The sequence below is a fragment of the Clarias gariepinus genome, chromosome 17 (assembly GCF_024256425.1).
Source record: "Clarias gariepinus isolate MV-2021 ecotype Netherlands chromosome 17, CGAR_prim_01v2, whole genome shotgun sequence".
In the NCBI taxonomy this organism is placed as follows: Eukaryota; Metazoa; Chordata; class Actinopteri; order Siluriformes; family Clariidae; genus Clarias; species Clarias gariepinus.
Window position 1 is genome coordinate 30292264 of NC_071116.1, and position 22737 is coordinate 30315000.

Sequence of the window (22737 nt, forward strand, 5' to 3'; positions counted from 1 at the left end):
GTCTTGGTTTACGAGTACAGAGTATCATGTATCTCGCATGCGCTTCTTGTTTTGACGCCGAGCGTCACGTGATCACAACTGAGCCAACAGTTTTTCTCTCTCTTGCGCTACGTAATTGTGGGTAATCGTCTCCCCTACTGGGTCCTAGTGCGCGTCTCTTACTGGTATAATCAACAGCCGTGCACGCGTGTACTGTTTACTATAACACTGTGACTACGTGTGTGTGTGTAACACATATTTTATTTTGTGTTAATTGTTCAGATAAAAGTCTTTCCATTAATGTGTGTGTGTGTGTGTGTGTGTGTGTGTGTGTGTGTGTGTGTGACAAAATCAAATAAGAGAGGAAGAAGTGTTACTGTGTAAGATGAGAAGAACGGGGGAGGGGTCTGATTTCTCCTCTCCTCTTACTTTAGCTTCACACACACATAAAGACACATACTGTACACACAGTGCCTGCGGAAAAACTTATCTGTCTCTTATCTCAACTCTTCCCAGTTGTGTTGGACTAATGGCACTTGGTTATTAACCCAGTTAACCCAGTGTAAGTATGTATCCAACGATGTAAACTTTAAAGCACTTTTTGTAAGTCGCTCAGGATAAGAGCGTCTGCCAAATGCCTAAATGTGCATGTAAAGGTAAAGTGCAGGTTAATTTGTTTTATTTTTACTTTATATTTTGTTTTTATGTATTTATTTTTTGGGGCTGTGAAACAAATAATTTGAGTTTTCTTTAATTTTTTATAGTAAAATTCGCTTCGATTTACGAGTGTTTTGAAATACAAACCCGCTTCCAGAATAAATTAATCTCGTGATCCAAGGTTCCACTGTATATTCTGCATCTAGAGTTAAATATTTAGGCCAGGCACTGTGTCGTGAGCCCTTCCTGATGATCTCATTTTGATTTAATAAGATCTAGAGCGTACAGTGCGGGATCAAGTTTGGGAATGTAAAAAAAAAACCTTAATCTTATCATATGATAAATTATGATTTTTTTAAAAAAGCACATGCACATGAAGTGTCTTATTCCCCTTACACCACTTCCTTTTTTCACTTCTGTTACAGCAGCTATAACCAGCCGTCCCCTCACCAGTCTCTCTTTATTCACTCTCCCTCAAGTTAATAAGGGAAAACCTGCACCTTATCATGTTACTGAGAAACTGCAAAGAAGCGTAAACACCTCTGTCCTGAACATAAAAATTAAAGGTCCCATATATGTCTATTTCTCTAAAAAGTGAGCACAGATTTCAGAACTTTGTGTGTGTTTGTGTGTGTTAATAAGCCATCTGAAATTACACCTCTGTTTTAATCCATACTGTTTTAATGTAAATGAGCTACTGCTGAGCCACGCCCCCAGAGAACAGCAGAGCTGTGCAAGAAGCCGGGGGAGGGGCTCTTCTTATATGAGGTCATATCAGGGCGGAAATCTGGTCATGTTTTTTAAGCCTCTGCCAATACACACATGGGGGAAAAATGACTAAACGAAGGGAATACTGTTTGTCTCAGGATAACAGACACCCTTTGGCACTGGAGACTCCTTTCATATATGTTACATAAACATTTCTTCTTTCAGCAATGGGTCTTTAATCCGGCGCTGTGAGGCTTGAGCCCTCCTGATACACCGCAGTGCTTCAGGTGCTTGAGGGCGCTCGCTCAGAGAAATCACCTGTTGCTCGACTGTGTGTGTGATATCCTGGCTTTGCTGGTTGTCTAATCCCAGGATGGAGCTGTTTTCACACACAATGCAGTCGCACCCGTGTTTCAGAGTGAACCCTGGAACTCAGAGTGATCAGCTGAGTCACGTACAAACCTTTCACATGTGAACGTTTAGAGAAAGAACAGCCCGGGTCCAGACAAACCCTTTAAAATTCTCTTTATTCGGGATTCATTACATACCGTACGATTCACCAATAATAGTGTACAAGCCAAAGACTCTTACGCTAACTGTGCCATTACTTATCTACTATTGTTTTTGCTCATCATTTGTAAACTGCTATATTTGTCTTGTTTATCTTGTTGAGGGACTTCCCTTTTGACATTTGACCAGAATATGCAGACAAACATTCACACACTCCTCAGGCCACCAAAGCATTTAAACACACATTTTGCGATGATGCACGGGTAAACTCGAGCCCTTTCCCCAGGATAACGACACAACGCTGATAGGAATCATTTCAATGCATCGCTTTTTTTCATTTAGCTTTGAGTTTGTGTGCCGTGAAACATGTACGACAAGTGAGACATGGAAATAAATAAGCATATCATTTACAAATGGAAAATTAGTAACAGTGTACCAACATTTAACACTGAATATAAAATACAAGCAATTTATCGCAAATAATAAAAAAAAAAAATTACTCACACACACACACACACACACTCGCATTCAGTTACACACACTCACATATGCTCACTTCTATAGGTACACTTCTATAGGTACAGGATGAGTGATGTGACATTCAGAGACACGAGTTCACAGCGATGAGAGAGGACCAGTTTCACGTTCATCTTTGATTTTTGGTCTTTGTGGCCTCCTTTTCTTTTTTTTCTGAAGCCAGTAAACCTTTACTTCAAGCCTCAGGATTTATTATTCCGGCTGTTCGACGTTCACTCGAGTAAAAGTCCTAGTTGAAATGATTTCTAACACAAACACAGAACTGTTCTGACGTCGTATTGGTGGCTACAACGGAGTAGCAGCAGCAAAGAAGTGAGCATGATTTGTTGGAGCAGAAATGAGCCGTGGTCCTGCTGCTCATTATCCTTCGCCTCTTGGAATCTCAGATAAGTTATCTGGTAGCGGATCGGTTCCGTTTGAATGGAGAGCACGTGGAGTGGGTGGGGTTTACACATAACTCAGAACCTGGCCTTCCAATTCAGTAATCAGTATAGTGTGAGGTAAAAGGACAACCGCAGACTAACATTGAATTAAAAAAAAATCCCAGGATGAAGGACCGATGAGAAACGAAGCTCTCGTTAGCACCAGAGGACTGAAAGGATCGAGGTTCTCTCTTAAGAAGATGAGAAGAAAAAGCAGCACTGAGCATGGAGGGTTCTGTGCAGCGTGAGGGAGGGAACCGTGGGGTGAAAGAGGGCACGTGTCTGGGGGAGGTAGTCTTTATTCTGGGCAGATGTTCGAGCTCTGGCATGTCCCTCCTGAGCCACGCAGCAGCAGATCACCTGCACACGGACACGGCCATGATCCGGCGAGAGATTACTGAGAGAGGATTCTGGATTTTCTTTCTGAATGAATTCCCCTCCTTATAGCACATACCGTGTCTCTCAGGCCCCCAGGCATTTTAAACAGTACACGAAAATCCCAGATTTGTAAATTCTTTAAACACCAGAGATGCACTGAAAGGTTTGGAAGCCGTATCTAAACGTCATTCTGTGCTCCTTTACTTTATGATCCGATCCGCAGGCCCCGTTCGAGTCTCACAAACACAAGGGTGGAATTCTTTGCCCGTAGTCATGTGACTCGACTCAGTAAAACAGGTGGCCCCACGGCTGGAACATCTGGAATCCTGACACTCACGACTTCCAAACGAGCACCAAACAGGACGGCGCTACGCCTGCACCTCTGCGGACGGCGCGGCGTTCACTCGGCCGCGGGTTTTTAACCAAACCCGCGATTAAACATCCTGAACTGTGATTATGGAGAGTTTATGAAGTGTCGTATGGCGATGGTGTGGAGTTACTGATCCATAACGTCTGTCTGCAGAGTGATGGAGGATGTCGAGCTGGACTACTGGATGTGGACAAAATAACAGAAACGCCTCGCGACGAGGACATGAAATGGTTAAATTGGTTAGAAATAAGGGCTTAAAATCAGGCACTCTGTGAGGTTTCAAAGGGAGAAATTTACAATCACTCCAGTTTGATGAGCCTTCTGGTAGCGATTAATTTTTTTTAATCTACAAATTATTCTAGATGACCTTTAACCTTAGCAGAAAGCGCAGAAACGAGAGAGGCGCTGGGGTCGTGCTTTTCTGTAACACTGGACATGGAGGAACTCTTTATTATTACAGCAGCAGTTTGTACATACATTCACATTCTGAACAACTGATTAGCAGGAGCTAACATGCTAGCACAAACTTGCTGAATGATGAAAACATTTATTTAAGTAGCTAACAAGCTAGCATCATTCATGAACAACACGCACGCGGCTAGCAAGACATGTTTAGCAATCCTCACTTCACCTTCACCGCACAGCGATTATCACCGGGTAGAGATGCTAATTCATTCGGTTATCATCTACACGACTGATGTTAGCTAGATTGCTAACATGAGCTAACTGGATGCAGCCTTTTCACACACACACACACACACACACACACACACACACACATACCCTGTCCATATATATTCTCAGAGACTATATTTTCCCAGCAGTGCCTTCAGTAAATTCATATCCGTTTCTTTTATTTTGTCCACGTCTGTGTCAGTATGAAAATGGGATTTTATTAGAGTTCGTTCACTGCCATAGCAGAGACAAAAATGAACCTCGAAAGAAACGCCGCTTATGCATATGATGTGTCCAGCACTTTGGATTATGACAGACAGACAGACAGACAGACAGACAGACAGCAATAACAATGATAATAACATCAATAATAATTATTATTGTAATAAAATAACAATAATGATCATATTATTAAGTTCCCACTTCACAGAAGTGAAAATAAAAATAAAAAGGTGTCAGCTTGCTGCTGATCAGTGGTATGGGTTCCACAGGGCTGAAAAAGCAGGTGTGTGTGTGTGTGTGTGTGTGAGAGAGAGAGAGAGAGAGAGAGAGAGAGCAGCCTTGTCCTCCAGCCCACTTCAGTTCTCTGTCTCTCTCTGTCTCTCTGCAGGATCCTCAGTGTCCTTGGCAGGTTTTGCAGCACATCTGTCTAAAGTAGGCACGGGTGCAGAATTTGAACTTGAGCACCAGTGGGCAGTACGCCACCTTGTTCACGTCTTTGCACTCTAAAGACAGGAGGGAAAAAAGAGGAGGATTAGTGGAAGGTGTAGATAAAATTCACTGCTTACAAAAGTCTGGATTAGCGACTAAATGTTGAATATTTAACCCTTTGCGATTGATCTTTCCTGAATCTGTATGTCTCACAGTTTGGTCTTTTGCGTCTTCCCATTCTGACGGGCAAGAAGAAGACTTTGAGACCTTGAGATCTGCCCTCTTCCACATACACAAGCTCACAGGTGCTCTGATTGGCCAGCGACTCTGTGATGTCACATGCCCTACTCACCAATGAACTGGCTTAGCACTAGCTATGAAATGTAATTACAATGCAGTTACCTCTGCACCCCTTACACCTTGACCTCCTACACCTCACCATTACCCATGAACTGTTAAGACCTGCTCTGATTTGGATTTAATTCAATTCAATTCAATTTTATTTGTATAGTGATTTTAACAATTGTCATTGTCGCAAAGCAGCTTTACACAATCAAAAGAATGATTTAAGTGTGTATGAGATGTGAGTGTGTGAGAATCAGAATGATCAGATCGTCCCTGATGAACGAGCCGAGGGCGACAGTGGCAAGAAAAAACTCCCTGAGATGGTAATAGGAGGAAACCTTGAGAGGAACCAGACTCAACAGGGAACCCATCCTCATCTGGGTGGAACAAATAGCAGGGATTTAGCATCTATTAGCGCGTAGTGTTTAGTAGTTTAGTGCGCAGGATTTGCTCCGCCCCCTGAATGTAAGGTTTTTATCAGCACTCCAAAAGTGACGCCCGAAAGCTCTTCACATGAACAAGAGGTTCAGCAGTTTTCCGGATCTGTTACGAAGAGACCATATAACCAACCATCTACACATCTCTACAATGCTCCTTAGGGACTGCTGCAGTGGTTTTTAGTTTCCTATGTAGTTTAGGATCAACTTTAGGAATGTGGAAGAGAGGGACAGAGACATTTACATTTTGGGCATTTGGCAGACACCGTTATCTAGAGCGACTTACATTTTTATCTCCTTATACATCTGAGCAATTTTAGGATTAAGGGCCGCGCTCAAGGGCCCACCAGGGACAACTTGGTGGTCGGGTGATTTGAACCTGGGTCCTTTCGACCCTTCCGAAACTTCTGAATCGTAGTCTAATGCATACATTACTGGGGGAGAATGGACGTGTGGTCGAGCACAGGTGTGTGAATGTGAAGGGCGGAGTCTGTAGGAAGTGAGAGGTAGGAATGAAGTGCTGCATGAGCATCAGCAGCGGCAAAAGTCAGACAGGCGCAGACAGTGAGACAGGCGCGGACAGTGAGACAGGCGCAGACAGTGAGACAGGCGCAGACAGTGAGACAGGAGCGGACAGTGAGACAGGCGCAGACAGTGAGACAGGAGCGGACAGTGAGACAGGCGCGGACAGTGAGACAGGCGCGGACAGTGAGACAGGCGCAGACAGTGAGACAGGCGCGGACAGTGAGACAGGCGCACATAGTAAGAGCTCACATTTATATTTACTAAACTTACTTACATGTTTATTTGTTTTGAATTCATTAATCATGCATGCTGTTCCCAAACTAATTTTCCAAATGTGTACATAATTTCCAATAATAAAATTATTTATGTTCAAATGAAGCGAAACCTGCTAAATATACAGTGTTTGCGTGCCGGTCTGAGTGTGTGTGTGACGCACAGAGCCGGGAAATAGAGAGAGAGAGAGAGAGAGGGGCCCGCAGTGAGGACTGCGACTCCTCACACAGCCGAGAGGTTGTTTTTTTCCTTTCCTCGGCCCGATGGCTGGGAGAACACGTGCGGCGTTTCAGATTAATTGATTTGAGAAGTGCCTGGAGCGCTCGGCGTCTGCGGGAGATGAATGCTGCCAGTCGTCAGATTAAGGCTTATATTTCAGGTGTGTTGGAATCCAGACAGTAATCACCGCATGGGCAGGAGTCCATTTTTCATTCAGCGGCACTCAGGAATGCTCTGCTGAGACTCTTCGTTTCTAATGTATGCTGCAGCTCAGACAGTAATTACCGGCCCCTATAAATCTCCGCCGCCAGTTCCCCTGTGACGCTCGGCACTCAGGAGTACCGCTGGTACTGTTGGTACAGTCTGGCTCAGTTTCACTGCCTGCCAAGTTCCACCTGATCTCTGTGAAGTACTGTAGCAATCACTAGCGTGCTCGCTAACGGGTCTGGTGTTCCAAGCAGGGGTCTGTTCAGGGTTTAATTACTCAGACCTAAAGGTACTGAACCGTACGGCTCCTTCAAGAGGCCACGGTCTGTACGTACTGTATAAGGGTAACAGACCATAAACTCAGATATTGGAAGCGTGTGTTACAGCAAGACACCTAAGTGACACGCTCAAGTTTTTCATCACATTGATTTGTAAATAATTATCAGTTTTCATGTTTTAAAGAGTTAATCAAATATTTTTTAATCCATTTATTATTACATTAATGTTGAGTAAAGCGAGTGAGTTCCTCTTCACGCTTACGTTCTAGCAGCTATAAACACTTGGCCTCTTACCAGCCTCTCTCTTTATTCTCACTCTGAAACTTAATGAGAAATATCACAGCTGGTCATGTGACTGAGGAACCACCAAGCAGTGTAAAGCCCCCTGTCCTGAGGATCTCAGCTTTACCTCTGAGTGTTACACAGCGCTCACACTGGAGACGCCTTACACTGATGTTACTGTAAATGTTTATTCTTCTGATCAGTTTATATCATTTCCAGACATGATGGTGTACATTTAATCACATGCTTCTCCTGTAAGTAGCATTAAGCGTCTCTCTCCACCTCAGGAGGCCGGATCCCAGCCCCGGCTCTCTGCCCTGAGTGTGGTGAAGCTCTGAGAACCTGAGAGTTGCCCCTTCACCAGCAGAGCCTCTGCCTTTGTTCAGACACTTCACCAGTGATCTCTGATGAAGCACAATTTAGCCATTTAGAAAACTGATCTGATCTGATAGGGAAAGATTTGGAACAGTTCAGGTGCCAATAATTATTGCACCTTTCCATCATACATCGTGTGATTTCACTAGCCAGAGATGTTAACAGTAATCTAGCTCTGCTCCCCCCGAGTGTGAAACAAAATCTCCCGTCTGGTAAAATCTCTTTAAGGATATAAAGCTGGGAGTCTGATTAATTGTTAAACACATGCAACATGCAGGAAGTCTTATTACATCATAAACCACAACAGCCAATCAGGTGTCTCTATGCAAATGACAGGAGAGCCAATAAAACCTCAGACTTTTATAAAGTTCCATAGTTCCAGTTTTCCAGATGAGTTCCACTTGTCTAATACAGACAGTAGTTGTATGTATGGTTCTACACAGAACCTTAACAGAACTATCTGACAAATGCCTAAATGAAAATGTCGAGAACCTTTACAGGAACCAAATGCAGAAAGCTGCAGGATGCCAAAAACAAAAAAAAGGCTCCTTAAGTGTTCTACTGTAGGTTCTGGTGCTACTCAGATGGTGAAGGCTACAGAGAACCTTTAAAGCTTTCCCCAGACAAACAGATCCAACAGATCCAAGCCCATTTTACCGGTTCTAGATTGGTTGTGGGAGCAAACTTAAAACAGGTTATTTGAGAGTAATTTGAATGGGTAAGTGTTCTAGTGGGTTCTCATGTCCTAAATGGATGTTTCTGTGTTTCCTTCCTAGATAGCTAAAGGACTTACACATGTTCGTTCTGTGGTTCTAAGGAAATCCAAGAGTGCTAAATGAAAGTAGTCCATCAGTTTGATCTGTTATTTATTTATTTATTTATTTACTAAGTAGAACTGATACTCACCGTCGCCATTGGCAATGGGCGTGGCATCACATTTACTCTCGCACGGCTGGTACATGCTGGGACGCACAGCATCGGGACAATCGTTAGACGGCTGTCCGATGTAGGACAAACACTGCACTGTCCGCATCTGCTGTCCCAAACCGCACTGAGCTGAACACTACACACACACACACACACACACACACACACACACACACTTTAGCTTTAGGCTAAAACTACCCCCCTACCCGCTACACACACAAAAATAATTGTCAGAAAGCGTTCAGCACAGCCAGGTACCTTCACTGTGAGCAAAAATTCCACGCTGTGCTTCCAAAAAACTTCCAAGAAATGTCATAAATCCAGAATAAACATTTTTCTAAATTTTGGACAGCAATGAAAGGGATGAAGTCCAACAATGTGTGTACAGTCCTGCACTGTTTAAGCGTGCAGCTTTACATGACAAATTAAAAGAGAAAGACTTTGAACATTCAGAGGGCCGAGAGAAAGGAAGTGCCAGCTGAAAAACCCATGGAAGCTAATTACACAGAAAAATGTGAAGTTTTTATAGCGTAATAACTGTGAAACAGTTAATGGGCTTGAAGTTATCTCTCCATCTCAAGTGCTCTTATCATCTGTTTCTATGAAACGAACGAAGCTAAAGCCCTTAATAAATCAGCAGTTCTCAACCGGCAAAAGTCATGATCCTTAGTAATGCTAAGGCACGCTAACTCTAACTGAACCCCACTGACCCTGGGGGCGTGGCTTTAAGTAGATATTATGGTTGTACTTCATCTAAATCACCACTAGGGCTTCAATCCTGGTGAATTTTAACTATCGCACCTTTAAGATTCTGAAGGTCGTAACCCGGGAAGTGTGCAGCAGGGATGTGTTTAATCTAACTCGTAACTTGTGTACTCGTAACGCGAGTGTGTTTATGTCCTGTGTGCTCGTCTGTTCTCAGCGTTACAGAAATGAAGTGTCCTGGTTCTGAGCTCATCTTTACCCAGGCTCAGTTTATCCCACTCTATAAATACATCCTTCAGCTGAGAGCGGACACTCGGCTACCGGCAGAAGGTCAGCGATTCGGTTTCACCCGAGTTTGTCATCTGTTGTGTATTATAGCGATGGTGTTTAGGGACAAGGGGGTGAGTGGGTGGAGGGGTTTACACACGACAAAAGTTAGCTCCTGATTTTTCCAGTTGTCTCCCCGCGCTGTGAGCCAGTGGAAAAAGCGAGCTGTTGCTCAGTGACGGAGTACAACACACAGACGCAGCACTCCGCTCGCTCATCACGGTGGGACGGGACGAGACAGGACGGGATGGGACGGTAATGAGCGGCGTGCTTCGGGAGCTCGATTGGCTCGGGCTGTGTACATACGTACGTGCGTGAGAGAGAGCAGAAAGAAGCAACGGCAGCTCCAGGATCTCTGCAGGACGTCTAGTAACCTCAAATAAGTTTCCAGCAGCCTGTGACGCTCACGCTTCATTCCTCCCGAATTAAGAGCTGAGTCACAGGCGGCTTTAAAAGGGATTTAACCCAATCAACTTTCAGCGTGCGGATCTCCTGTTAGAGCCCTCTGAGTTAATTAAAGAGAGCGCGGGCTCGTTGTATTGGAGGAGGATCCCGAAACTAACTCGGAGCGCTGTAGGACCACCGCCGCCCAGGCCGTGATCATTTCATCAGTTTATCCATAAATCTCAAGAACCGAAAGGGCTTCCATGAAAATCCAGTTTGCTTGGAATGGCCTCTGATTAAGGAGACTCGCTAACGCGAAGCTAGGCTTGTGATTAATAACCGCGTAGTTACCGCTGATTATCTGTGACTATAATATACGAACTACAGCTTCACGTTTTAATCACGTCTTTGTTTCAGTTCAATAAACCTTGTGTTAAACTCCATCACTTTAAATCAATGATGTGAAAGAACGTAATTCTCAAACACATCCATAAATTAAAACAAAAGTAACGACACCCTGTGGAGGTGAGTGTGTGTCCATGATGCTGCAGTGGCTGAGCTGTGTTACTGGAAGATTTCATGCACTGGGAGCAGGGGAGGAAGGGGGGGTGCTGTAAAGGAGGGGTCGGTTAGGACAAGCACCCCTGAGGGACCTCAAGATGAAATTACAATGACCTGGCTTCATCTGTACACTAGGGTCTCAAGGGGCCCGGATTCTCCAACATCCCCCCTGCCTATGAGGCACTGTTTTGTCTATTTTGGTTACCGTTTGGTTACCGTCATTTTCACCTCTTTACCTTTTTATGGAGTTTTGTGGGTGTGGCTAAACGTTATTAAACTGATCAGGTCTACGTCTCTCTCCTGAAGCCCTGTCCGACCCTCTCTAAAATCACTTAAATATTCCACACAGAGAAAAAAACATTTCCACAATCTGCAAAGACTTTTATTTGAAACTTTCCTGTAATGAACTGTATCTGAGGTTTGACCTCCATGCAGATTTGATGGAAAATTCAAACTTATAATAAAATCCTGAATATTTTTATACTGTTATTGTTTTTCTCTCAGTTTCCCAAATAAAATCTTTTACAAGTTTTTGGTTAAAAAGCGAAAAGCGCTGTTTCAGGGCATGCAAGTAAAATATTCCTAAACTAGAAAAGCAGCTTCAGGTCTGTAGCGCTGTAGAGAACACGGCCCGGGCTCAGGGAAGGGCGCTAGTTAAAGTGCACTAGCGTTTCCGTCATGTTCTTGGCCCTGACGCGCGCCGCAGGGATGAAGTTCATACGTTCAGGACAATGTTAAGATCAGCACTCCGTTCTCTCTCCCTCTCTCTCTCTCTAAAGCCCTCCGTACAACATCAAAACACACGTTCTCTCGTGCAGGAGCTCGTCTGCAGCTCACGTCTCCGTACACCGAGCCGGACTCATCCGACCCTCTCCTACACCAGCCTCACAATTTATTACTAAGAAGTAATTAAAAATAAAAACAGGTTAGAAAACGTATCTCGGGATACAGGACACAATCTCGGAACTAATTAACGTTTGTGTGAGTGTGTGTGTGTGTGTGTTAATGTCCCAGCTGAAATACCCCTTAGATAATGTATTTTCATTAACTCCCTCTGTTTCACTTTTTCTCCAAACATTCTGTTTCTGTCTCTATGTAAATGAGCTTTTGCTGAGCCACGCCCCCTCAGAAAACAGAACGACTCTTCTTATATGAGGTCACATTGGGCAAAAAATCTAACTTGCATGTTTAAACCTCAGGTAAAACACACATGGAAAAAATACAAAGAGCAGGTGATTTCTTCCCTTCTGTTTGTTCTTCATATAAACTCTACATTTACTATGTACTCAGACTTTTATTTAATATATGTTGTAAAAACTTTCAGACATGAGTTTCAGACTTGTATATGTACACAGAAATACTGGTACTCATGCACGCACACACACACACACACAGACACACAAATACAAGACTTTGTGCCAGACTTGCAGAGAAACTAAAAGATGAGACCGAGATAAAGACAGACGCACACAGACAGAGAGACAGGTGTGTAAGCCCGTGGCCGTACCTGTCCCCACTCTCCGGGCATCCAGCGTGGAGGAGGACAGCGTCCCAGAGTGCAGCGCATCCTCACCGGGGGTTTGATCAGCTCAGAACACAGCGCTGCTGGAAAGGTTTTATTCAGATCACTGCTCTTACACAACACGATGCGGTGTTTAAAGCCGTGGCCACACTTCGGGGTGCACTACACACACACACACACACACCAGATACACAGAGGAGAAAAATGAGACATCATTAGTCTATAGTACTTTTCGTGCAACTGTAGAGTCTCATCGTCTCCAGTCCAGCAGGTCAACGAGGCTCCGCTGTTAAACTCGTCTGATTCACTCACCACAGTCGTGTGTCCACGAGCACTATTAAATCAGACGAGTCGTCTTTTAAAGAAACGTTAGCAAAGAAAAGTAAAGTTGGAGTAAATGGACATTTGTCCTGTTCTTACTGAATGTATCTGCACGTTTGCTCTGATGCTCAGAGTTACTCTTTCACTTTAAAACATAAAAAAAATTACATTTAAAACTGATCTTAAAGCCTGCTGTCTCTCTGTCTCACTCTTTCTCTCTCTCCCTGTCTCTCTCTTTGTCTCACACCCACCCTCTCTGTCTCACCCTCTGTCTCTCTCTTAAAGAAGAAGTGGTTCTCTCAGCTGGAGCAGAACCTGCCCGATGCTCTCACCTCAGACCAGTCCAGAGGAACCCACTGCGGAGGACAGGACTGGTTGTTGCAGCTCTCGTGCTCGATCGGTCGATGCGTCAGGCACTGAAGGTCCTCCAGGTTCTCCTCGTCAGCGGGACCGATTTTGCGGATGCAGAGGACGGTGCGCGTGCGCGTTCCTCCGTCACACGTCTTACTGCAGTCTGACCAGTCGCCGATCACCCACCTGCAGGACAGGTCACGTCTGTTACCACGTGTCAACACGCCCTTACAGAGCTCACATCAACATCTTCACCATCGCTCAGTAATTTTCTGACTGGGTGACTTAAAGTTTTATTGCTTGTTGTTGTTTTTTTCTAGTAGTGAAGTTCAGTTCTTTTATAATCCTAAACTGCTCATGTGTTTATGAGCTAGCCTTCAGTGCTGATTGAACTGATTTCCCATCAGAGTAGAAGCAGAAGCCAGCATGATCTCAGGGAATGTTAGGGTCTGGGTGTTCAGGTCTGAAATTAGAATAACAGTGGGCACAATCCAGAACCCTGTGGAACACCATACTGTGATTTTTAGGGTCTGAAACATCTCCGGTAACGGTAACAAACTGATGATGATACTCGGGTGAAATGTGTTGGTTATAAGCATGCTGATGAAAGTAATAGGTCACTTAAGGGCGTCTTACAGTGAAACGAGGATGTGCAGGAGGTCAGAACTGCTTCACCCTTATCGAGCCGATCACAGCCAAAAGTATCATCAAGAGACAAATTTAAACCTCGTGGCTAACTATCCATGAAACCTCATCTCCTGTATATTTCGAGGGGCTGCACAGCTGAGATCTGACCAACCGCGTGGCTGCTGACCACAGGGCAGAAGTGCATGCGTTTGTCCTTCTGCGTCGCTCACGTTGTCCCTTCATAAGTTTAACTCACGGATACGATTAAACACAGACGGCCACTTTGTGCACTTTCCTCCTCCCTGTTTCTAAAGCTGAGGCGTTTTTCTTTCCCTCTTCTGGCACGGCTTTATATCCAAAATAGCTCACAAATGAAGAAATAAATCATGTTGCTGTTTGGGTTTTGATTGTTTCCTGCAAACGCAGGTGAGGTGCAGTATAAATGGTCCTGAACTCTAGCAATGAGGACAAATCACAAGATAGCAGAAAATGGAATGGCTGCGGTGTTATTTAAATTTTTTTCGTGGTGTTTTGCTGAATCTGGGAAGCTGAGCCGATGTTCTGAGTATAACCAGCACTCGATGAGAGCGGTCCTCCTAAACAGGCACGGTGACGATAGTGTTTTTCTCTCCTTCCTCCTATACTCACTCGGGTGGACAGGGTTCCATATTACAGGGCCTCTGGTTCTCCGGGGGTTTCCCCTCAGGGTCGCAGTAGCTGTTTTGGACCACCGAGTCATCGTCCTGCCTCTTGCACACCACCTCCTGTTTCTGCGAGCCTGTGGACACAGAGACATTTCACATCATTTCCATCTGAGACGACTCGGCGGAGTCGCGTGGCCGTGCGGTCGCTACGAACACTTCCCTTCCTCCTGAGGGCCGCTCGCTGACCGAGCACCTTGGTGCCCAGAGATGGACTGTAGCGGGATAATGTTCCCCTCAGCGGTATTTCTAGGTGTGTAAAAGCCTTGGTTTTTAAGTGAGTGTCTTGCTGAATGACTTTTACAGAGAAGCCCTTCTTTTCTTTGGCTCTTGATTGCGAGATTAGTGTGGTGAGGGTCGGAGCCAGCGCTGCACTGTGTGCTCAGCAGACCAAGCCGGCGGTGCTGCTCCGTACGAGGCCTCCGAAGGAAAAAAAACAATGAAAAGCTGAAGTTAAACCTGGTGAATGCCAAGCCTGGCCAGCCTGCAAGGCCACCGTGTGTGTGTGTGTGTGTGACGGAAAGAGAGAGAGAGAGAGAGAATATTGTACTCCTCCATGCACACGTTTTTATTCTATCAGCCCTGTCAGGGGAACATTATTTAGAGAACGTGAAAAAGCCTGAGCTGTGCGAGTGTGTTCTGTCTGACGCTTACTCACACTGACGCTGAATTTACGCAAAATAATTGCGCGAGTCAGACTTGGACCCGGTCGCTCCCTGCCTCTGCAGCATCACGCAATAACAGAGAGAGATTAACTCTGACATGGGTTTAGAACGCAGCGTGGTGGCGAGGCTCCTCCCCAATAAGGCAAACAAACCCGTTACTCGACTCGCGGCGGTAAAACAGTGGTGTGAAAAACAACCCGAGCTCGAGCCAAGCATCTGGACCGGCGCAAATGTGATGTAGTGTCTTAAAAGACTATTTTAACACTTTATAACTTTTAGCATCATGAAGGGCGACGGGCTTTAAATTCCCGCCCTGGAACGTTAACAACCAAACATCTCGCAAATGACCCAAGTGTAGCTCAGGGGGATTTTCAGATTAGTGTAAATGAGGTGGAGTTCAGGGCGCGCGCCGTGGGGGCCGAAATCACTCTCCTTCCCACCCACACCACTACCTCTCCCCCCTCTACCCCCCCTCGCTGTTGTCCGGGCTGCGAGGTTTGCATCGTTTCGGACGCGTATCGCAGGCACTCTGGATGTTTTCAGTGGCCGCGGCTGAAGAGGGAACAAAAACCCAGCAGAAAAGGAAAACTTTGTTGTTGTAAGGAAGCCATTTGCGTTTGGCGAGACTGAGCCGGTCTGGTTGTGTTTGAGGTGAGAGCTCACATTAATGTGTGGTTCTGGTTCTGGCTCTCAGAACTGCAAATCAGAGGCAGACCTCAGACTGGGCCGTGACTTCAGACCACAGCAGAGATAGCAGAAATATCATATCTCACATTCAGATCATAGCAGAAATATTCACCCCCCTTTAACTTTTCCACGATTTGTAGAACTGAAATTTAATTAATGGACGTTGTAATGAATTTACAAAAAACATTTAATAAAACATGTTAGCGGTGGAACAACAACAGGGCGCAAAAACTTATACAATTCTCCATATTAATGATTTACACAGGTAAGGCTTGCACCTGTGTGTGTATGTGTGTGTGTGTACAGTGTGCGCGTGTGTGTGTGTGTGTGTCTCACCTCCGGCGCAGGTGGCGGAGCACTCAGACCAGGGCAGGTGGTGCCAGCTAAAGCTCACGTCGGTGTCCCCGCTGCCCCCCCGCAGGATGGGAACGTTAAACTTGTACCTGATGCCCGGGTTCTGTTCCTGCAGCAGCACCTGGACACAGTTCATAAAGAAAAACACAGTTCATAAAGAAAAACACAGTTCATAAAGCTTAATAAGAAGTGTAATAACCCTCTGTGAGCAGCTGATGAGCATCGACACCGCTGGAGGATTACAAACCTTATACAATATAAAATATATACAGAATAATAAAAACCTGCTCCGTGTCACTGCGGGAAAACCACAGGCTGGAGGAATGTGTGTGTAGAGGTTTACTGGCTGTTTGTTAGAACTAAACACACACACACACACACACACACACACAGGGGGCGGAGTGAGGAGGTGTTTTAAGCGCTCTCTGTTTGAAATTGTCTGGCTCTCTCTCTAAATAAAGTCCACATCTGTGCACAAACCTCACTTGAACTCTGGCTCGTGGTTTTAACAGCTATATATGTGTGTGTGTGTGTGTGTGTGTGTGTGTGTGCACAGAAAACCTCTGTCTGGCCAAACACACACATACACTCGCACGTACACACACACACACACCACATTCTGTTTCTGTGTGTGTGTGTGTGTGTGTGTGTTTCATGCTGAAAAGTTCAACTTTGAATTTTTTGTCTGGACTAAAGTGCTGGAAATACCAACAAAAAATACAACACACACACACACACACACACACACACACACACACACAGTGCAGTTCATAAAAACACACTGTAATCTTATCTGTGAAGAAGCTCCGCCTCCTCCTGTGTGTCCTTCAAATGCTCCGTAATCACTGATAATCACAGACTCCTAATCTCATTTAGAATTAAGGCTGAGCAAAAGTATCGGCACCCCATATTGTTTTCAGCATTGACGCCTGTGTTTCAGTCTCAGGGCTGAAATGTTTAATATTTCCACACACACGACGCAGCGCTCTGAGTAAGACCCGCTCCACCGACTCGCCCCAAACCACCCTGGACCCGAGACCACCGATGTGTTTATTCATTTAAAAAAACAAACGCTTTTCACAACAAAAACCAGAGCTGCACAATTAATCACAATTAGTCACGATACAGACCTGTGCAATCATTTAATCACGAAAGCCTGCGGGGTTACTCCAGGTCACACACACACACACGCATTTCGATTTGTCAATAATTTCAGTATTTGTTTATTTTTAAATACTTTTAATCAATCTAATTGTGCAACCCTAACAACGATGCACTTTTCCTACACTTAGTTTCATGCTGTTTATTGTAGATTTTTATTAACATCACTTCATTAAGATCGACTCTTCTTCTTCTTTGTCTTTGGGCTGTTCCCTTTCAGGGGTCGCCACAGCCAATCATCTGCCTCCATCTAACCCTATCCTCTGCATCCTCTTCTCTCACACCAACTACCTTCATGTCCTCTCTCACTGCATCCATAAATCTCCTCTTTGGTCTTCCTCTAGACCTTCTGCCTGGCAGTTCCAACCTCAGCATCCTTCTACCGATATATTCACCATCTCTCCTCTGAACATGTCCAAACCACCGTAATCTGGCCTCTCTGACTTTATCTCCAAAACATCTAACATGGGTCGTCTGTTGTTATGCCAATGTTAAGCTTTTTAAGGTTAAGTAACGTGTTTAATCCATAATGTTGAGTGAAGTAAGTGAGATCCTTCTGTCACTTATGTTACAGCAGCTATAAACACTTAGTCTCTCTCCAAACTCTCTTTATTCTCTCCTTTTAATCAAGTAAGACCACACACACACACACACACACACACACAGTTTAAAAGATTCAACTCCACACTTCTGACACTGGAGACTCCTTCCATACTGTTCAGGACTGATGTTGGGTTTTCCAGCACTATGATGTCATACACCTCCGAGACTCCTCCCACTCTAAGCTTTCCTTTAGAACACTACGTACCATGATGACCAGGTTCTCCGTGGTGGCCCCGAGCGCCTCCAGAGACTCCACCGCGTCCGTCGGCCTCCTGTAGTGGAACGCCGTTCCTGCGACGTCGAACTTGCGAGGCCAGTCGATGGTCCATGCGCCGTTAATGTAATAATCGTTTCCTTCAGATTTTAGAGCTGTGTGAGAGTAAAAGACAGGAGGTTAATTAGTCCCTGAGCCGGACCGCTCCTGAGACTCCGGGTCGCTCTGATTGGCCATGGTGTGACCCGGAACAGAACTCCGGCCAGAACAGGTCTCAGTACAGAACCGCAGAGCGAGGGAGATAACAGAAGTGTGTGTCTTTACTGTCTTTACTGACACGCCTGACATTTTAGTTCTATATGAAATAAAGACCAGAGGAACTGAGACACAGCACTGCACTAATCCCAGTGGGCCAGAGGCAGAGGCAGAGGCAGAGGCAGAGACTTAAATCCAGAGTTTAGATCAGAGTCAGGTTACGCAGCTGCTTCAGGTCTGAGCTCTACACTCAGCGTCCCCGTGTGATCTCTGTCTCTCTGTCCGTCTCTGCTGTGAATCTTTAAATCCTTTACCTTTACACTTTACCTTCATTCATCTGTGTCTCCGTGTGTCTCCAGGAAACTTTCCCTGCTCTAGATAAGCCGTGTGTCTGTTTTAGATGGACGATCAATAAAGTGAAATATTTAGGTGTTTAAAATGTCCTTAAATGACATTCCACAGTATATATGCGTGTGTGTGTGTGTGTGTGTGTGTGCATATCTAAAACATACATTTTAGCCTGACATATTGTAGTTACATCACTCAGTCAGATGGTGGCGCTGGACTAATTACTGCCTCTCACTCGGGCCAGAATCACAGAAAAAACCCGAGATCAGCTCACACACGCCTCTGAGCTCTACAGCCCTGAAAACTACTTTCCTCAAAAGAGCAATAAAAGCCCTGACAGAGAGTGAGGGGGGAAAAGATGCTCAGGTGAAGGTCTGGAACAAACCCTACGCCCCCCCCCCACCCCCCCCCCCCACACACACACACAGCCAGAAGTGTTCCAGCAGCGTCGTCAAAGCAGCAGCACCGTCTCCAGGAACAACACACCACTGCAGATCTTCACTCCTGTCCTGATTAAGATGGAGCTAAATTGCAGACGAGCGTTCCAGAAGGTCCGTGCTCTCGTCTGCATCAGGACTCGCTTTGGTTCCGTGCCTGTCACTCCATTTAAAAAGAAGATCTTTTTCTTTTACGATGCTTTTACGACCTGGCGGTGCTGACGCAAGCAGAACTGGAGGAACAGAAGAACCCGCGTTAACTGATCAGAGCTGCTGGACGGGACGGAGAGGAGAGTCGGATCTCACCTGCAGCTTCATGGCAGAGAGTTACGCCGCTCCTCACACTCGCCACTCCTTTAACCTTCTACTTAAAAAGTGTTTCTTAAAGTTAATTTAAAGTTAAAAGATGAGTTATGAAGGGTTCTTTAATTGGGTAAAGGTTTAAGATAAAAAATTATAAAATAATGTTTTGAAACGAATTATCATGACCTTTAATCCAGTGTTGCGGTGCAACCAGGCCATATGGACACACACACACACACACACATGTTCTCCGCCGTGTAAACTCGTGTTTAAACCACATCCTACGCGTTCTTTAATAAAGCTCTGTGTCCGTACAGACGAGCGCGCAGCCCGGCCCCGACGTCACCACACGCAGAACCAAACCCAACAGTCTGTCAGACGCTTGGCCTGACCAATGTTTGTCCTCCAAACTGCTTAATTGGACGTCGAGTCGATTGTTTTAATTAGAGACGCGGCTGTGGAGGTGAAAGGCTCCATTCATCCTGCAGCCGCGGCGAAGAGAAGAGACGCTGTCGGTCACAGAACCTTACATTTACACCTGCAGGAGACGTGCCAAGACGACTGCACGCCAGCCAGCGCACCTGTGTGTGTGTGTGTGTGTGTGTGTGTATTTCACAGAACCTTCTGTTCCACAGAGCAATGTTAAGCTCCTCACCCAGAGTAAAACACTCACCGATGTAGTTCTTCGACATGGCCACCTCCTGGATCTCAATGTGGACGGAACCTTTAGGAATCTGGACAACTTCCATATAACCTGCAAGGAGAAAAGTCCAGAAACTGAAACATACAAACTGATCAGACAGAGTGTTAGTTCCAGTCCAGCGCTGAGTGACGGATGTAAATGGTTCTAATGTCCGATCTCGAGCCCCTTAGCTCCACACATTAACCATCAGGTTGTCGGATCACATCGGTCTAAGCTTGTGGTGTCGGTGAGGAACGGCACAGAAGTGTCAAATCCTCTCCTTCTCATACAGTTCCAGCTTTACCTCTGACTGGTACAAAGCGCTGACACTGGAGACTCCTTCCTCTAATGACAAGTAAATACTGTATGTCCCCCTGCAAAAAACGTTAAGATCAAGGGTTTTTTGATTTTTCTAAGTATTGTCAGTAAGAGCCGTGCTATAGAAACAATAAGACGTTGGGACGAGCGCATTATTATAAACCTGCGCTGCTGTCACGCCGCTGTTACAGAGAATTGATCAAAGCATGGAGAATTCATCAGTAAAGACGAATGCCTTCGCTGGTGTATAATGTTTTAGAGAGCGACGTTTCTTTATCGTAAATACGGAGAGAGACGAGAGCGAGGGAATGAGTTCAGTCACTGGAGGCGAAATCCATAATGAGAGCAGGATGCACGGCCGGAGGAGTCCTCGCTCCCCTCGCCAAGGTCTCAGACGATTTACTAGCTATACCTTAAAAGGAGAAAACGCTCTGGTGCTATAGAGATGCCTCTTGGACTCTGATCCACATCATCACATGAGCGATATTAGCTTTATTCCTTCCCTCTGTGCGTGATGCAATTAATACTGGTGTATATTGTGTTACTGCGTCTATTTTGACAACTTGTTTCTTAACCAAAAACATAAGCTTTATCACTGGGTGACAGCACATATGAAAAAAGAAAAAAGAAACAGAAAGAAAAATGAAAAATGTAGAGCTTGGCGAGCGTGCTGCTCTGGCCGTGTGTCAGGATCCAGTGCCAAGAAAACAGCGCTGACTTGTGCACTCTGCGCTCGCTTCAGCAGAGACGTCTGCTGCGGAAAGCGATTAAAAACTTGTCGCGTTTGGCAGGAGTGTGGAGCGCTCGGTCTGGGGGGGATCGGAGAAGTGCGCTCTCTCTCTCTCTTTCTCTCTCTCTCTTTACTCCTTTCATTCCACATCCTTGCTCAGAGCAGATTTCCGCGCATGGCCGCTTTCTGCATGCTGTATTTTTCAGACTAAACAGCCTTATAGGGGCTGCCTGGACCCGGCGGCGGCGGCGGCGGTCCTGAGCTCCAGCCAGCGCACTGCACTAATCTGCCTTATAACTCACTGCTTGGAAATGATCCTGACATCACGTGTGTGTGTGTGTGTGTGTGTGTGTGTGCTCAGGGAGAAGAGTTAGCCTTGGCTAATCGGTGCAGTTTGCAGAGAAGGCTAGCTGTTCTTGCTCTGGTTTCCTGCACGCGGGTGCTCTGGTGAACACTGACCTCCTCTGGGTAGCGAGTCGTTGAACAGGCCTTTAATGGTCTCGCACGTGCTGCCGTCTCCTCCACACACACGGCAAATGTCCTCTCTGGCGTCCGAGCCCAGGATGTTGTCACAGCCCACATGCTGGAAACACACACACACACACACACACACACACATACATGCTGGAGTGTAAAATACTCAACAACTGCAGCATGAGACATTTGAAGTGAGCACTGAAGATCACAGAGGTCATCCCAGAAAGCTTCTATTAAATAATAAAATAAAAAGCCCATTAAGGAGACACTGATCCTGAGATTTTTTCCTCTCTCTCTCTCTCTCTCTCTCTCTCTGCGGATCGCTACCACAAAGGGAACCTCCAGCGTGAGCACTTACAGGTTCTCGGTTTCTCCCTGGATGCTCCTGCTGCTTTAAATCCTGGCGCTGTGATTGTTGCTGGCGTTCTGCGCCACATAAATGCGCCTGTTCTCCAGACCCATGTTTCACGGAGCACAGCTTGCTTCCATCTTCCGTATTAAATGACACCGGGTGCGTGTGTGCATGGCTTTTCCAAATATGTGTATGCGGAGTCGCCACAAACACGCACCGACACCGGATTGTGTTCTTCTTGTCAGCTCATTCTTAACAATTTCCTAATATGCACAAGAAAACCCTCCAGAGCGCTGCCAGTTCATTTTATTAAACAAATAATATTGTAAGTGATTTGTGTATCCTGTTAAATTTGGCATGTCTGGCTTACAGAACATCCAACAATACAATCAGAACCAGAAGCGTCCTGTTCGGAGAGGAACATGACCGCCTCCTTTACTTTTATTAAAAAATCTACTTTCTGGAAGTTTCATGGAGCTGCCTCCTGGGTGTTTGGGTCTGCATTGTTTCTCCAACTTCAGAACCCACAACCTTGGAGAACTCTACAGGTGCTACAGGTATCAGGCATCAAAACGGAAGTGAACATGGATCATCAGCAGCAGGAACTAACAGATCTGGAGGCATTTCTTGGTGTGAGCACGAGCCTGGACCTTACAGTGTAGTAATAAACACCGTCACACTTCATCATGTTCTGTCCTTCACACCAAAACTACAAACCTCTGGCTGTGACCCATGAGGACGCATGAGCGGTATTTAATTTAAAGGTCCCGTATTTGACCTTTATTTCACATTTCTTTAACACAAATGCTGAGCCACGCCCCCAGAGAACAACAGAGCAGGGGGAGGGGCTCTTCTCATATGAGATCACATTAGGGGGAAATGTGGCCCTGTGAGTTT

At 45.5% G+C, this 22737-nt stretch overlaps 1 protein-coding gene across 1 annotated transcript in view; it reads right to left on the minus strand.

Moving 5' to 3' along the window:
* Nucleotides 1-1871: 1871 nt before the first annotated feature.
* adamts6 (ADAM metallopeptidase with thrombospondin type 1 motif, 6) overlaps nucleotides 1872-22737 on the minus strand; it is a 63731-nt gene continuing 42865 nt past the window's right edge. Inside the window, exons 16-24 of the mRNA XM_053515516.1 lie at nucleotides 21471-21594; nucleotides 19955-20035; nucleotides 17930-18093; nucleotides 15943-16081; nucleotides 14202-14331; nucleotides 12908-13112; nucleotides 12240-12416; nucleotides 8735-8891; nucleotides 1872-4961 (exon numbers count right to left, since the gene is read on the minus strand). Coding sequence (XP_053371491.1) covers nucleotides 4852-4961; nucleotides 8735-8891; nucleotides 12240-12416; nucleotides 12908-13112; nucleotides 14202-14331; nucleotides 15943-16081; nucleotides 17930-18093; nucleotides 19955-20035; nucleotides 21471-21594 — 1287 coding nt within the window. The 3' untranslated portion in view covers nucleotides 1872-4851. The remainder of the gene's footprint in view (nucleotides 4962-8734; nucleotides 8892-12239; nucleotides 12417-12907; nucleotides 13113-14201; nucleotides 14332-15942; nucleotides 16082-17929; nucleotides 18094-19954; nucleotides 20036-21470; nucleotides 21595-22737) is intronic.